This window comes from Sabethes cyaneus, chromosome 1 (assembly GCF_943734655.1).
Source record: "Sabethes cyaneus chromosome 1, idSabCyanKW18_F2, whole genome shotgun sequence".
Classification (NCBI taxonomy): domain Eukaryota; kingdom Metazoa; phylum Arthropoda; class Insecta; order Diptera; family Culicidae; genus Sabethes; species Sabethes cyaneus.
This window is the reverse complement of record NC_071353.1, coordinates 27,491,138-27,508,659: the sequence shown is the minus strand read 5'-3', so window position 1 is coordinate 27,508,659 and position 17,522 is coordinate 27,491,138. Positions and strand designations below refer to the sequence as shown.

General features: G+C 39.1%; 1 protein-coding gene across 6 annotated transcripts in view; it reads left to right on the top strand.

The window, feature by feature from the left end:
- LOC128733074 (complexin) overlaps positions 1-17,522 on the top strand; it is a 598,063-nt gene that overhangs the window by 243,660 nt on the left and 336,881 nt on the right. For 4 of the 6 annotated variants that reach the window (XM_053826667.1, XM_053826669.1, XM_053826672.1 and 1 more), the window contains exon 2: positions 7,297-7,627. In XM_053826667.1, the coding sequence (XP_053682642.1) occupies positions 7,573-7,627 (55 nt within the window). In that variant the 5' untranslated portion in view covers positions 7,297-7,572. The remainder of the gene's footprint in view (positions 1-7,296; positions 7,628-17,522) is intronic. The other 2 variants (XM_053826671.1, XM_053826670.1) reach the window with 1 other exon arrangement.

The following is a 17,522-nucleotide window of genomic DNA, read 5'->3' as shown; positions in this document are numbered from 1 at the left end:
GATAAAGTGGGATCAAGCTGATTTTTTGTCGTATATAATGATAATGACTGACATACATACGATTTTCAGCACAAAATCGTAGAGTAGTACGGAGCGACTCACGCTTAATCGGATATTATCGTATATAAATACATATATAGTCGTAACGCTCAAAATTATTCGTAATCACGTATATCGCCTCCAAAATAGTATGGGTATGCCAATTTTGCGCATGAAATACGATTTATTTAGCATGTATATCTGTACGTAATGCTGATTTTTACCTTTATTATACATATGAAAATGCTAGCTGGGTCCTCTCTAGGAGGAAAGTTACTCGAGAAAGTCCTATATGAAAAGTACCTATGAACGTTACTTCGCAAGAGGCAATATCAAACTTATTATTATTATTCTCAACTCGGTGGTAATCTGCAATTGATGTAGGAAGCGGCACAATATGTGTCGATAACCCAACCAAACGCGTCGCTATTCTTGAGAAGTGGATTTTGCGGTCTCCTTTTGTCCAGCGCCTCTATGGTTCAAAGGTACAAGTACCAGCGAACCACATGCCCTGGCGGGTGTTGTGGGTTCGAATCCGGTTGTAATCTCAGATTACTGCTTGGTTCGACTCATGCACCTTCCAGTATTGGACAAAAGGTAGGAGTCAAAATGACTACTTGTCAAGCATAGCTACCAATACCCCCCCCCCCTTCCTTTCCGCTCTTCCCCACCTTCACCAAAAAAAAAAAATTTCATTTCTTTCCCTACCGTCCCTTCATCAATTGTAGAACCATCGTTTCAAAAAATATTAATTCAAAACATACCTTTTTGCAGAAGGCCGCAAACCTCTAGGACTTCTCTTTACAAAATTATAGCTTATTTAAGCTTTATTTTTTCCTAACATCACAAACCGATTGGATAAAATACCCAAGTACCAATGTTAGTTTTATTGCACTCTTATTGCGGTTTTTAAGACCAAAATTGGTCATATAAACCATCATAAGAGTGTTATAAAACCCAAATTGTTACTTGGGTAGGGACAATAAGGCTGGATGAGGACAAGGATCACCTATACAAATTTATGGTACTTGATCTAAGCTTTAAGGTGAAGGTTTTATGTCTCCAGTTGCCCAATTCTACCCTATTGGCTCGTGAAGTTAAGGAAAAATCAAGCATTAGTAAGCCATAACTTGATACGAAAAGGTCATAGAGATTTGTGGTCTTCTGCAAAAACGTGTGTTTTGAGTGCCCCGATAATTACTTAGAATAATATGTACTTGTAAAAGGCAACCAACAAAAGTTAATCATAAAAACAAAATTTTAAAAAACCTTCTAAAAAAATGCTCTATAATTCTACACCCTATAGAGCTAGAAATGTCAGTTTTTCAGCAAAGTTGTTTGCCTTTATATTTTCTACAAATCCCCCGAAGAAACCATGTCTCTATCTACTGCCACAAAAAAGTGGACATTTATTGAGCCTTCGGCAAACGGAAAACTAATAAATCGCATGCTTGCCTTAAAATCGACATTTTCGACAAATGAAAGTCTATTGTATGGTTAAGGTGATACGGTACTGAATCCCAACATGGCCGAAAAAATGGCGTCCTTGTGAGGAAATAGGATATAGGATGTCCGACCATGTCGGATTCAGTACCGTTTCACCTTAACAATACGAAATATGATCCTTTCCATGCAAAATACATCCGAGTTCTTATAATGGACCCGGTCACTATCTTATTATAAACCACAAGAGTCCATAAAAGCGAAGACCCCATTATTAACAAGACTGGCCTCTCTATTATTTTTCCGTATAAACGTCATGTGTCAGCAACAGCGACGCTTTTATTTGCGAAGGTGGTATACTTTGCATGAGTGCCAGTAAGCTAACTTAAATTTTGTATTGGTATTGGTTGGACTGTGTTGACACGGCGGTATGGATATTAGCACTCACTCACACAGTTGCATCCAGGGATCACCTCGGCCGGCAGAGCGAGCTACCATCTGTGTCTCCCGAGTATTGGCAGAGTTGACAGTCTTCTTGTTATGGGATCTTCGATAAAAGGAAAATGGATCTGTTTTAAAAAATGTGCAAAATATAGAGATTTGCGAACATAAATTGATATTTTCTTAGGGTTAATCGAAAGTTACCCGTATTGTAAGTGCCATCGGTTGCGTGTTTAGCGTTACCAGTTCAAAATAATTCGTGGAAGAAAGCCACTCAAGCACAAACTGGTCCACTAATTGTTAAATTACCCTATCCACTTGCCCCATTATATCCTATGGGGTCAGTTCTGGCGTAGTGCATTCAGGTCTCTCACGCCAAGGACCCGGGTTCAAATCCCAACCCCGCAGAAGTCACGAATGGCCCAAAGATGGTTAAAGTGCCTATAATCTTACAAAATATAATTATCCTATAGCTTGCGATAACTTAGCAACAACCGTCTTCTGCAATACCGTGTGTTTTGAGTACTTCGATTTTTGTTTGTGTGTGTGGATATTATCACTAGGACCCGCATTTTGATCTATTGTGGTCTTATCCAGGTGTTGTTCCGCACTTCGTTGTTATTGCAGTATCGCTATAGAGTGAGCAAACTGCTTATTATCCGTGCTTAAAGTGTCGGTGTGTTTTCACCCTTTTTTCCCTCTACGCTTCTTACTACTTTTCAACCAATCTAGCCCGAGAGCCAGGAAATGTGGAGACTAGTTACAATTTGTCCTTGGACAAGAGGCTTCATTCGCACCTCGAGCATGTATCATTCTTATAACCAGTCCCGGCTAAAGGCTTGATCATGGTCGGCAAAGCAGAGTTCAGCACAGAGTGAGGGTATGTATGAGTGTATGTATGTGTTCCTTACTACTTATGCATTACCAATCTCGTTCCTAGAATCAGGAAGCGGAACAAGCTATAATTTGCCCTTGAACAAGAGGCTTCATTCGCACCTCAAGCAAGTACCACTCTTATAACTTGCCCTGGCAAGAGGCTTTCACTATTAGTAAATGCAGAATGCAGTAGGAAGCATGTGGAGGAGCTTGAGAATAAACCCATGCTAACGTCACTTAACATCGAATGGCCTGATTCTACTAAGATTCGAACCCACGACCACTCGCTTGTCAAGGCAGACTCGGTAACCTTGCGGCTACAGGGCCGCCCATATACTTACTTCGATATTGACTTCGATAATTAACTAGGAACGGAGCCTTCAACCCGAAGATCCGCGTTGAGAATCGTGGCTAACACGCTAACGGACGAACAACGTCCCGTGTAGTCTGCAGTGCCTTGTAAGTCGCAAGTGCCTGTACAGGTCCGTCGTCCTGTGAGTAAAAACCAGTCAGATTAAACTTCTCAATTCGGTGGTTCGATTACAATAGATCGAAGAAGAGGCACAATTGGTGTCTATAAATAACTCAACCCACCAGACGGTGGAGTTTGAAAATACGTCGCACGCTTAATAAGGGGGTTGTGCAGTCTCCTTTTGTCCAGCGCCCCTGTGGTTCAAAGGTTCCTACATTAGTACCAGCGAACCACATGCCCTGGCGGGTGTTGTGGGTTCGAATTCGGTTACAATCTCAGATTATAGCTTGGCTCGACCCATGCACCTTCCAGCATTGCACAAAAGGTAGGAGTCACAACGACTACTTGTTAATCGTAGCTACTAATAGCCCCCCTCCTCCCGTCTCTCTCACCTTTCCGCCCTTTATCATTCACTCTAAAAATTTCATTACTTTCTTCTACCGTCCCTTTGTCAATTGTAAAACAACTACCGTTTCAATAAAACAATGTGATTTTGTCAAATATAAACAACAAAAGTTAGGAATGAAAAACTAATTTTTGAAGAACTTTCTAAAAAAGTGCTTTATAGATTTGCAGTGGATAGAGATAGAAATATTATTTCTTCAGCAAATTTGCTTGTTTTTGTATTTTCTACTACTTTGCTGAAGCAACTATGTCTTCAATTACTAACACAAAAATGTCATATTTATTATTTTTATCATAGTAAGCCATGACTAATTTTTGACACTCTCAAATTATGGGGGTATTAATGCGAACAAACGTGCTGAACACCCGAAATACTAAAATGAAAGCAAAAGACGCTAGAACAAAAGTTACACTTTTCGACCTTTTTGGACTACTGCACTGTGCCGTGGCATTACTATCCCCAATAGCAAGAAAATTCGTACGGTAGTTGCAAGTGGGCTTTATGAGGGCCCGTGGTACTACGGATCAAATTTTTACTCTCCGACAAATCCTCCAGAAATGTCGGGAGTACAACTACAACGTGCCCACGCACGTTTTTATGGATTTCAAGGCAGCATACGATACAGTCAAGCGCGAACAGCTGTGGCAGATAATGCACGAGTACGGTTTTCCGGACAAACTGATGCGGCTGATCAACATACCCTGGAGCGATTGATGTGTTACGTGCGTGCTTCGGGGGCACTCTCGAGTTCTTCCGAATCGCGCAGAGGGTTGCGGCAAGGGGATGGATTGTTCTGTATGTTATTCAACATCGCTATTGAAGGTGTGATCCAGCGAGTGGGCATCGAAATGAGAAGAACGATCTTCACCAAGAGTAACCAACTCGAAGCCTTCGCAGACAAGCTTTACATAATTCATTATTAGAAACCATGAGACGACGGAAGCAATCTACGCCAGACTAAAATGGAGGCTAAGAGAATTGGGTTACAAATCAATGCGACAAAAACCAAATATATGGTAGATAGATGCTCCAGAGAAAACAACGGGGAAACGGACAGTGACTTCGGACGGCGATGAACTGGAAGTGGTTAATGAGTTCGTATATTTGGGATCCCTGGACACCGCTTCGATTAATGATCATACGCCGCCACACAAAGCTGACGATGTACAAAACAGACCGGTAGTCCTCTACGGACTTGAGACAGTAACTTTTCTTACGGAAGACGTGCACTTGCCCTATTTGTACGAAAGGTGTTGCGGACTATTTTTTGCGGAATACAAACGGATAGTAGCATAGGCGTATGAACCACGAGTTGCAGGCAATACTTGGAGAGATCACCATCGCATACCTTGCGAAACTTGGGAGACTACGGTAGGCCGGCTACGTCGCGTCGCAAGGATGCCGGACGACTGTGCAGTGAAATCCGTTCTCTTCAAGAACCCCACCGGCACCAGTAATAGAGGGGCTCAACGAGCTCAACAATGGCTCGACCAGGTTGAAGCCGACTTGCGCGTGTCGAGACCCTGAACGAATTGGCTTCGAGTAACCAAGGACCGAGTACAGTGGAGAAGAATTCTTGATGAACCACCCCGTCGGTTGACCATGACGCAAAATATACTGTTACACGGAAAACCAGCAATGTCAGCAATATACTGATGGTTGATAGACGCGTTCGTAAGCACATTACAACGATGAAATGTTATAACCACGCCTTTTGCGATGCTTATTGTTAGATTGTATCAACAAAGGTGTCCAATAAGTATTTGCAATCGGTAGCAATCGTCGACAGATTTCACAGCTATCTAGATCTTTAGAGTTACTTACTTTACTAGCCGAGAACCGGGTGGCTCTTGCCGTATCAAGAATTCCTCTCCATTGTACTCAGTCCTGAGTTACTCGTTGCGTGTCTCGACTTTCTAGGTCTTTAGATCGTCGGCATATACCAGTTTACGCATCCGGAACCCAGCAGAATAGCAATGTCGTTGAAGTACAAGGCGAAAAGCAGAGGCCCCAAGTTACTGCTTTGTGGGAGGATTAAATTCATCATGCTCAATGGCTTTTGCTCGAACCGAGTAAACATTCCAGGTGACGATGAAAAATATCACGACGCAAAATACAAACTCGTCTATCCATTTGTACAGGATTTTGACTCTGTGCGGCAAAGCTAAAGTTTCACGATACACTCAGCGATTTATTTACCGCATTTCATGAATGGGGAATATTAACGCTGCAAATTTACAAACGACAAAAAAATCCACCAAAATGCAAATGCAATTCAGATTCAGATGCAAATTACCCCCTCTACAAGGTCATGCGAAGTTCTGCCTGCTAGCGCTTGCGTTCATCAGCATAAATTTCCGAAAGGACTTGCTGGAATCGCCACAGCGATAGGAGCTCCAATTATTAAAGTATTTTTGTACCTTCCGGTGCAAGCTTGAATGCATGCCTTGTACTTTTGCACGTATTTACACGTCCATGGGCTTGACTCGAACTGAATGGCCATTGATTAAAATAATTTATGCTGCTTACATTTGAGTTTCCGTTCAGATTTTCCTGTGGAAAGTTGGAAGCAAAATTGTGATAGGGTGCATAGATGAAAGTAATTGAACAAATATAATAATGTAGTTGAAGAATCAGAAATTTATAAAAAAAAAACATCCACTTATAAATAACAACTATTAAACAAGTTGAAATATTGATTAAACGGAATCGCTTATACGTACCATGAAATTGAATTGAAATTGACGTCCAACGCTGTGGATGGTGGTTACTGAAGCGGTTAAATGTCACCAAACGAGGGGAAAAGCGACCAAAAGGATGTCCGATATGCTGAGCAAAGTTTCACACAATCGAACTCGGTCCTACGTCGGACCAACCAACAATCGACAACGATTCAACTCTGTCGACGCTCGCTGCTGCCTGGTGCCTCGGTCCGGTCCCCGGTTCGTTCTCTGCCTGCTGCTGCTGCTGTTAGGCTGCAATGGACCGGAATGATTGCGAAAAACAAACTTTTAGATACGTGACACCGGGTGATTTACTGCGAAATTCGCCCGAACGTCGATTGGCCGATCGTAGTCTGCTACACACCGCACCGCGTTTAAAAGTTAGCGGGCTAATTTCAGTTACGTCGTCAGCGAGCCGTTTTCGAAGTAAATCGAATTTGCTCGTTGGTGTGGTCCTTTTTGCACACTGTTCAATTTAGTACAAAGTTTTAAAATGTTATTAAATTCACCATACTAGACACTAGAGTATAACTATACTAACATTGCCTTCTTCTACTTTCTGTCTACTTCCAGATAATTACTTCGCCAATCACAGTGGCACAAATCGCGTTCAGATTTTAATATCAGAGCGAAACGAGATAAAAATTTATTCTCAAGTCGTCGAAAGAACGGTGCAACGGCAGCAGGCGGCAATCAGCGGACAACGAGCAAGACTTTTTCCTGACACCTGACTTTAGAGCATTAAACTAGTGAACTCGGGGACAGGCGTGATCTTTTTTTTTGTTTCCAGAATAAGAAGAAAAACTTTCAAACCTGTTTCTTGTTATATTCCTTTTCTTTCCTGTTAATTGTTCTTTTTTCATATTGTTACCGCTATGATTTATTTTCATTACCAGGTTTCTCTCTTTCAGTGAGCAAGAAAAACAGAAACTGCTGTGTTCATAATTTTTAGGAACGTTTTTTCCCTAGCTTTCTCTGTTCTGTATATGATCTTGACTGTTATTTGTTGTTGTGTTAACCGGGTTTACGACATTAGCTGCCCGAAACAGTAGGGAGACCCAAGTGACGACAGTAATAAATTCAACCGTGTTGTGAACTGTGAATCTAGCGAAAATCTAGGCGAAAAAAGTGCTGAACGGCTGTAAAGCGAAGAAACAAGCGACCGGAACAAAATGGCGGCTTTCATCGCAAAGCAAATGGTCGGCAGCCAGCTGAATGCTGTTAAAGGTGAGTAGAGCTTGCCACACTTTCCTATGCTATGCAGGGATTGCAGCCACTTATTTTGAAATTTAATCTAGGGACCTAGGGTTTATTGCCAATTCTCGTCGTAGTAAGATAAGCTACTTCAATTTTCCTCGTTTCTTTGAAGGATATTAGCGAATACTCCAAAAGTTCGTATGCTGGTTTGAGTCAGACACACTAACCTTCCGATCGGTGCACTTTAATATCACTAAAAATTAAACTATTTCAAATTCGTCGTACCGTTTTTTAACCCTCAATCAAAATTTTCCTTCGTCCAAACTAAACATCACAGCAATGCATATACCCAGGGGTTTACTGAACATATAAGGGTTCGATTATCAGACATTACTGATAATCGGAGGTAATTAGTAATCAAAGGTAACTTTTGACGTAGGACTACGTCTTTGTTTACTATACTGGGACTGGGTAGCACTTTGTAAAAACGAAAAATAGAAGTGTAACGTTTGAATGAAATATTTCAAACGCTAATAGCTACTATACTACTGAACGAAACATAACAGTTAATATGTCGTCGGATAGATAAAATGTCCAGCAATTTTATAGTAACATATTAATAATAATTTTTTATACGCTAAATAGTGAAAACGTGTGTAGAGTTTTAAGGTCGAATATTCCTATACATTTCCCTTGTGATCGCCTAGCTTCACAGGCACAGACGACAATTAGATACACCAAAGGATTTGGATCCAAATGATAACCTTTGAGACCACTTTGTAAGCCACACCCCTTTTCCAATCCAATTGGCAACATCGATGGCTATTGACGGCAACACCGACCCCGAAGACAAGCGGAATCAGCGGGCAATGGCCAACGTGAATCCCACACGATGCACTTTACGTTAAATTTTGCATTATCCCCATCGCAGACATGCGAAATTGTTCGATAGCTTGCTCAATCAGTGTCGGACAATCATTTAAGCAGCAGCAGCCGATATGGTTTTGGTTTCCTCCACCACCTACACTAGCTTACAAGTAGCAGCGGCAGTGCCAGTGACTATAAAATGGTACACTTGGTTCGCCGCCTGCTCATTTATCGCACGATTGCACTGACGGACGGTCAGTATTTACCGTCGACGGCTATTGGTGGGGCAACACCAGTAATTGGCGGCAACGCCGATGGCAAATGGAGGCAAAAACGATGGAATTTCGGCGGAAACACCGGCAATTGGAGGCAAACCAAGGGCTTGGGATGGCAATTGGTGGCAAGACCAAGGACATTTCGCGGCAACACCGGTTGTTAGTGGTAACATTAATGGCAATTGTAGGCAAAGCCGACGGCATTTTGGCGGCAATTTCGATCGCAATTATCGTAAACCAACACTGATGGCAAACGGAAACGGAACGGCTGACTGGCAGTAAATTCAGCAGCAGGCCGTTGTGGTCTTAAACAGTTCTTATAAGAGCTATAGTAATTGAAGAATGGAAAGATTTTTCTACACTTTCTAAATAGTTAACGTTCCATTCGGATAATCATTTGAGCAGCAGCAGCAGCCGATCTGGTTTCTCCCACACCCACACTAGCTTACAAGTAGCAACGGCAGTGCCAGTGACTATAAAATAGCACACTAGGTTCGCCGTCTGCTCATTTATCGCACGATCGCACTGACGGACGGTCAGTATTTTGATAAAACTAATCCATTTCTACTGTACCATCACTGTAAAGATTTGGTATTTCCTATCACTCCTGTATTAGCGGGCAACCATCATCCTAGAGTCTAAAGGATCGAATAGCGACATCCATCTATATATCGGCAACAGTAATTATAGTACTGATTTTTAAGAAGTGCTATCAGCTCAAACATAGTTCTTTTCAGGGCCACCAACCAATTTCAAACGGGTTTTTTCAAAACCACCATTGATTCAATGAAGAATTAAATCAGAATATTTCGCTCGTCTTTTACAAATAAACACTCAAACAATGATACTCACAGATACTCAAATATGCATATGTCATAAATGCAGTTTGCATTAGTCTTTGATCTAATGATCAGACATAAAGTTATACTTCATCGATTAAAACATGTTATCAATGTAATGAGTATTATATGACACACTCCTACGTAACCCATTCTCGTACAACCCTTAGGGCTGTATACTTTGTAGTTTTTTCAAAGGTGCGTTGTAATCATAGCTGTTGGAAACCCCTTGGAATGTACACACACGGAAAGTGATGCCAAGTTGATAACCTCATGGTTTTCAATTTTTTTTTATTGGAGTACTAGCTGACCCGACAAACTTCGTATTGCCACAAATTAACCTGTGTTGTACATAAATCATGAATCTCGGATGATCTTTGTCACAATCTCGAGTTTTGCAAGCCCCCCAGTGGGCGGCGCTTCCGACGGCGGGCCACCGGCAACACTCGCGACCGTGCTTTATGTGGTCTTGTATTGACTAATGTTTTATGGAAGAGTCTCGAATTTCTCGATTTCGATTAGTTTTTGAGTTTCGCAAAAATTTCTCTTTTATTTGTATGAGAGTCCATATCCCCCTACCACAGGGGTGAGAGGTCTCTAACTATCGTAAAATAAATTCAAGACTCCAATATCTCCCACATGCCAAATTTGGTTCCATTTGCTTGATTAGTTCTCAAGTTATAAGGAAATTTGAATTTCATTTGTATGGGAGCTCCTCTTAAAAGGGGAAGGGGTCGTAATTCACCATAGAAAAAATTTCTGCCATCTAAAACTCCCACATGCCAAATTTGGTTCCATTTGATTGATTAGTTCTCGAGATAAGAGGAAATTTGGATTTCATTTGTATGGAAGCCCACCCTCTTAAAGGGGAGATGGGCCATAACTCGCTTTCTAAAGAAGAGAGGGGTCTCAATTCACCATAGAAAAAAATCATGCGTCCAAAACCACTTACATGTCAAATTTGGTTCCATTTGCTTGATTAGTTCTCGATTTATGAGGAAATTTGTTTTTCATTTGTATAGGAGCCCCCCTCCCTCTTAAAGTGGGGAAATCCATAGAAAATATACCATAGAAAATATTCTTGCCTACAAAAACACCCACATGATAAATTTGGTTCCATTTGCTTGATAAGTTCTCGAATTATGAGGAAATTTGTATTTCATTTGTGTAGAAGCACCCCCTCTTAAAGTTGGGAGGGGTCCTAATTCACCATAGAAAATATTTTTGCCTCCAGAAACCTCCACATGCCAAATTTGGTTCTATTTGCTTGATTAGTTCTCGAGTTATGAGGAAATTTGAATTTCATTTGTATAGGAGCCCCCCCTCCTAAAGTGGGTAGGGGTCCCAATTCATCATAGAAAAAAATTTTGTCTCCAAAAACACCCACGTGCCAAATATGGTTCCATTTGCTTGATTAGTTCTAGAGTTATGAGGAAATTTGTATTTCGTTTGCATAGGAGCCCCCCCCCCCCTCTTAAAGTTGGGAGGGGTCCTAATTCACCATAGAAAATATTCTTGCCCTCGAAAACTTTCACATGCCAAATTTGGTTTCATTTGCTTGATTAGCTCTCGAGTTATGAGGAAATTTGTATTTCATTTGTATAGGAGCCCCCCCTCCTAAAGTGAGGAGGGGTCCCAGTTCATCATAGAAAAAATTTTTGTCTCCAAAAACACCCACGTGTCAAATTTGGTTCCATTTGCTTAATTACTTCTCGAGTTATGAGGAAATTTGTATTTAGTTTGTATAGGAGCCCCCCCCTCTTAAAGTGGGGAGGGGTCCTTATTCACCATAGAAAATATTCATGCCCTCTAAAACTTTCACATGCCAAATTTTGTTCCATTTGCTTGATTAGTTCTTCAGTTGTGAGGAAATTTGTATTTCATGTATATAGGATCCCCCCCCTCCTAAAACGGGGAGAGGCTCCAATTCAATATAGAAAAAAATTTTGTCTCCAACAACACCCACATGCCAAATTTGGTTCCATTTGCTTAATTACTTCTCGAGTTATGAGGAAAATTGTGTTTCTTTGGTACAGGAGCCCCCCCTCTTAAAGTGGGGAGGGGTCCTAATTTACTATAGAAAATATTCTTGCCCTCGAAAACCTTCACATGCCAAATTTGGTTCCATTTGCTTGATTAGTTCTCGAGTTATGAGGAAATTTGTATGGAAGACCCCCCTTTTAAAGAGGAGAGGAGTTATAATTCCCCTTATAAAGAGGGGAGGGGTCTCAATTTACCATAGAATAAATTCTTGTCACCGAAAACACCCACATGCCAAATTTTATTCTATTTGCTTGATTAGTTGTCGAGTTATGCAGAAATTTGTGTTTCATTTGTATGGGAGCCCCCCCTCTTAGTGGGGGGAGGGGTTTCTAACCATCACTAAAACATTTCCTGGCCCCAAAAAACCTCTACATGCATATTTTCATGCCGATTGGTTCAGTAGTTTTCGATTCTATAAGGAACATACGGACAGACAGACAGACAGACAGAAATCCTTCTTTATAGGTATAGATTTTTGACGTAGGACTACGTCTTTGTTTACTATACTGGGACTGGGTAGCACTTTGTGGAAACGATAATAGAAGTGTAACGTTTTAATGAAAGATTTCAAATGCTAATAAGTAATAAACTACTGAACGAAACTGAACAATTTATATGTCGTTGAATAGATAAAATGACCAGCAATTGCATGGGGGGATAAGAGAGCAATTTTTTTTTTTATTTTAGGGCTGTATACCTTGTAGTTTTTATCTAACTTAGCTAAATTGTAATATTTTCAATTTTTATGAATAAACATGCGCTGGTGATAAAATCAACTAATCACACTAAAATAATTCTGTGTTAGACTTTTAAATCACCAATAACTCTGTAAATCAAAAGTAAGATTTATTCAAAATAATTTGCTAAATAGCCATTTGCTAAATAATAGCCAAACTGGCAACAAGGGTGACGACATAGTTGTTTTGATCGGAGAAACAAATAGTGAGAAAAGATGGATGGCTTTGAAACGTTTCAAAAAGTTAATTTTACTGGAATTATGGACTCTACCGTGATGTGAGATTGTGGAAAAACATGCGACTTGCGAACTTTTTGATACCAAGTGGGTATTTTAAGGTGTGTTTTTGTAGCGTTGTTCAATTATAAATTTTGCCTCTGCTGTAAAGACAATCGACGTTTCTTCATCGTCTCACAAAAAAAGGTAGGAAATTTGGCTGCTAGGAAATCTTTAATGAAAAAATAAGCAGACCTATTTATCTCAGCTCACTTTTATTAATCGCCAGTTAACTAAATAAGAGGGAATAACTAATTTTACATTGTGTATCATAAAAACGTGGATATTTGTAATAATTTCTATTGGATAGAACGGGAATAGGCAATTACAGCGAAGCAGAACCAGACCCTATAAAGCACATATTTTCTCAACGAATGTGAAATAAAATGGGGGAACCAGCAAAAACTTTTCTGTAATGATTAAATTATACACTATTTTAAAAATGTAAATTACCGAAAATCAGATCATAGACTTCGTCACAATTTTATATCCACAAACCACAAAATCACTTAGGTATCTTGGATGTGCGAGATTTAACATGACCAGAAAGGATATTCCAGTTAAAATTTCTCCACTAATATTATCAGCAAAAATAGCAGACGTTTTCTTAGCTGATACTAATTAATTTTAGGCTCAATTTTTTAGATTAGAATTACTTTAAATCAGTGGGTGTTCCCTTGATTACCTACTATATCATATGAACAAATCAGTGCACAGCCTAGCAATTTTGAATTGAAATTTTGTTCTGTTATTTTTAGTGAAATGACTATTTATGTTTCGTAAAAAACAACTCGGGTCGTAACTTAATGTTTTATTTGCATCGAGTAACCTTTCTAGAACGCTATGATAAGTGAATATTTTAAAATAAAAATAAATATTTCAACAATTGACAGCAAAAAGTAACACATATAGTAGTGAATATTGATTCAGTAAAATTCTCTATACATCATATAGGTATTATATATCTTGACCAAGGCAGCAAGTGTAACCTAAAGAACTTTACTTCCTTGTCTTGACCGATCATTTCGACCCGCACTGTTGATCTCTTTTGTTATCACACGGGTGTTTGCTGTATTCAGCACTGCATGTCTTTTTGTTATAGCCTGGTTTCTCACCGCAGTACTATCTTCAATTATATTATTCACCGAGGGTCCCTCTGATCAATACATTTTACTATAAGAGAGACTTTGGCCTGTACAAAAACCACCGCGCGCTTAATTAGGGGGTTGTCTCCTGTTGTCCAGCGCCTCTATGGTTCAAAGGTACACGGGTAGCAGCGAGCCACATGCCCTGGCGGGTGTTATGTGTTCGAATCCGATTATAATATCGGATTCGGACTTCTCCGAAGACACAACCCCTGAAAAATTACGCATTTTTACCCAATTGCTAATGTCCGTACTTTTTCGAAATCGGTTGGTTGGCGTAGGTTATAATGTAAGTCCATCCTAACCGAATTTGAAATCAACTTTTCTTTTAAATTCTTGATTCGCCGATATTGCGTAAATCCGAGTTGATCACAAAGCAAAATTGGAAAAGCTTGAAGTTTGTTCTGCGCTAAAACGATGGCTGCGATTGAATGCTCCATGTAAAGATAGGAAATCAGCAGTCTGCACATTTCCCGATTCTCTCCAGTATTCCACAGGGCAATAATCTTGGACCATTGCTCTTCGCGCTGTTTATAAACGACCTTTCACTTTTACTCCCGGATTATTGCCGCTTGCTTTTTGCAGACAACATGAAACTGTTCAAGATTGTCAATGATACTGTAAACTGTTTAGCGCTCCAGAATAGTTGATATTTTTACGTAGAACTACGTCTCTCAGGAAGATAGTTGGTACAAGAGGTAATTCCAAAAAATCAAGAAATGTGAGCGTCACGCAAAAATGAAAGGTGTTGAACGCTAATAGCTCTGCCATTTAACGGATTTCACGTCAACTCGACCAAAGGTTGGCACGACCCTCTCAGAATTCAATGAAGCTTTGTGTGTGTATGTGTACAGAGTTCATTCTTAAATAAACAACTTTGCATACTTAGTTTTTCCAAAATTTGTCTAGACTAACTTTTGGAAAGGGTTTCATTTTTTTTCTCTTGTTATTAATAAAAAATTTAACTCAAAAATTATAGCACCTACAAGAAAATGTTCTATGACTAACTTTTAGGAAATTTTCTGAACTGTCATAAAAAAATATTTAAAAAAATGAGTTTCTACACTGAAAAAAAGCACTTTAAAAATTAAAAATCGATTTTCCAAAAAACACCATCTCAGAAATTGATGAAAATTTTTTTGAAGAGAGATAATTATATGGCCTACAAATCTTCTATAAATAGCAAAATGGTCAAATTGAAGGATAAAAAGTTTTCCTAACAGAAACTTCTAACTACTTATATCTTTTTTTTCAGAGTGTATATGAAAAAGTTGTTTTATGATGTGGTTTTCATTACAATTTTCATTCACTAAATAATGAAAATTAATGAAAAGTTTCAAGGCTAGATTTCTATATACATTTTCTTCGTGATTACTTTGCTTCACAGGCAAGGACGACAGTTAACATTCCATCTTTTCAGTGCAGTTTCTTTTTATAAGAAAGTAACAAAAAACCCCGTCCCAACAGATCGAAGATTCTTCACGACATTTAAACCTATACCAATTTGATATATGTGCTTGGCAAGCGCACCAGGGTGCAAAACTACCCTTTTTCTTAAATTTATTTTATTGTTTGAACAATTAACCTACACTCAAAATAAATTTCACGTCGAAATCATAGGAAAAGTTCTGTGAATATTTTCCATCCGTGCTTTTCCTGTCACGTAAATAGTAGACTTTCAGGTAGTTCGCACGTATACTTATGCGTTAGCGTGAAAATCAGATAGATATTATTTTTTCCAATAACAATCAGCTGATAGTCACGTAACTCCCTGTAGAGAAATTTACGTGATTTTTCACGTGAAATGGACGTGTGGATTATTTTGAGTGTAGTTCAATTTGATGTCCTGAGAGTAAACAATTTTGTTAAAGTGTAAAACCATCTCTCTTCTTCAACCGGTTTAATCTTTAAACATTGAATTTACTCCAATTTAATGCCCTGAAAGTGAAACCTCATGGAAGAGTGAACGGTCATCCAATCCTTTTGCCAGATTGCATCCACATGCTGGAAGAATTTATTCGGAACTGTTGTCATGCACGCAAACAGGGCTAAAGGGATAAATTTTTTTGTGCATATGACGTAGCAAGTCTAAAAGCGAGGAAAATCAGTGACTGTCTTATCCGACTATAGTTATTTACTGCTTTGCGTCAGTTAGTTGCTTGCAATTCTTTACATAGTTTCAATTGTATTTCTGTCAAGTATGCAAATAGCTGTGAAGTAGAGTGTTAAAAGGAACTAGCAAGATGCATAGGACGTTAGCTAATTGATATTTTACCTGGCTCTCCACACGTTAGTTGTAAGACAATTATACTTCAAAGCAATCTGTCACAATGAATGGTGCTATCAACAACTTTGTGGAAACCTGCGAATGCTAATCAGTGTTGTAAATGATAACCCAGATTAGTTATTTATTTTTTCGGTTCAACCGTAGTTGCAAGCAAGCTCCTGAAGTAAGCTAACTTCGTCAACTGTATACCAGTTTTAAGTCCGTTACTTAAAGTTGACAAGTGATGCAAAAATTGTCAAAATGCGAAATCATAGCCAACTATTAGAAGATGGGGTACGGGTGGGTATTTCCAGCCCATCAAGCGGTAGCCTGAACAATATTCTGGAACTACGTTGAAACTATATTTACACGAGACAAGATTTTTATACCAGTTGATAGAATAATATTTACTGAATATCACCGTATATTTTGGTCTTAATAAAACACTACTGAATTTGAGTTATAGTCACGAGAAATGATGAAGTCGCCGCGGCTAAATTGAGCCCATTTTCTATAGTGGTGTCTGTGTTTTTTAAATCCGACAGGCCGAAATAGCAAGCACAGCGATTAAATGCTTTTCAAAAACAGATCAAAAGAGACAAGAAAAGAGAGACCGATGGATAACTTCTCGCTATTGCCTACATTCCGGGCTCATTGAAGATAATTAGTTTTGCAGTGACAACAGCTTGCTGCTGGCGCTAGTGTATCACTGAATCGGTCATATACACTAGCGCCAGTTGTCACTCAAATACCAGATATGTCAGCACATATATTGGTAGTAGTGTAAATAACGCACCATATGCTGGAATTAAAATCAAAATGCTGCTAATGGCTAGTGAATGAAAATTGATTTATATTTTCATATCAGAGGGGAATTTTTGTGTTGTTCCGCGATAAAAAGAAGTAGAATTGTTCTGTGATAGCATATTTACAGCTGTTTAGTTTCTAGAATAAGTAAACGTGATCATAATTGTGTGTTTTCCAAACCTTCATCAAGAGCGGATACGCGTAAGCGATTGCTGGCGTTTTTTCAGCCTGGTTACGTGCTAGTGAAAGACAGTGGTTTTGATGTTTATTGAATAAAATTAAGCAAACTACTTACATTTTTATGAAAATAGTTATAACACATTAAAACCTATGAGTGCTACATCCGTTTCAGTATTGTTATATAGCGGCAAAGTTTTTATTTGGGAAAGTGTAGCCAAAAAAGGTAATGTATGCCGAAATTAGTAGCGTGATGGGAATACCCTCCCGTACCCTATGTTATTGTTGCCTGATGGGTTAACTCCTAGTGAAACTACAAACTCTAAGAAACTGATAAAACTGATATGCAGAGTACAGAAATTTAGGATAATCAAACTCTACTTCATTCAACAAATGTATATAAATGTTTTAGGACATTTATTACACTACAGTAAATTACCAAGTAAAACTTTATTGAGTAAAACATGGTATCAATATAACATGTCGTATAATAC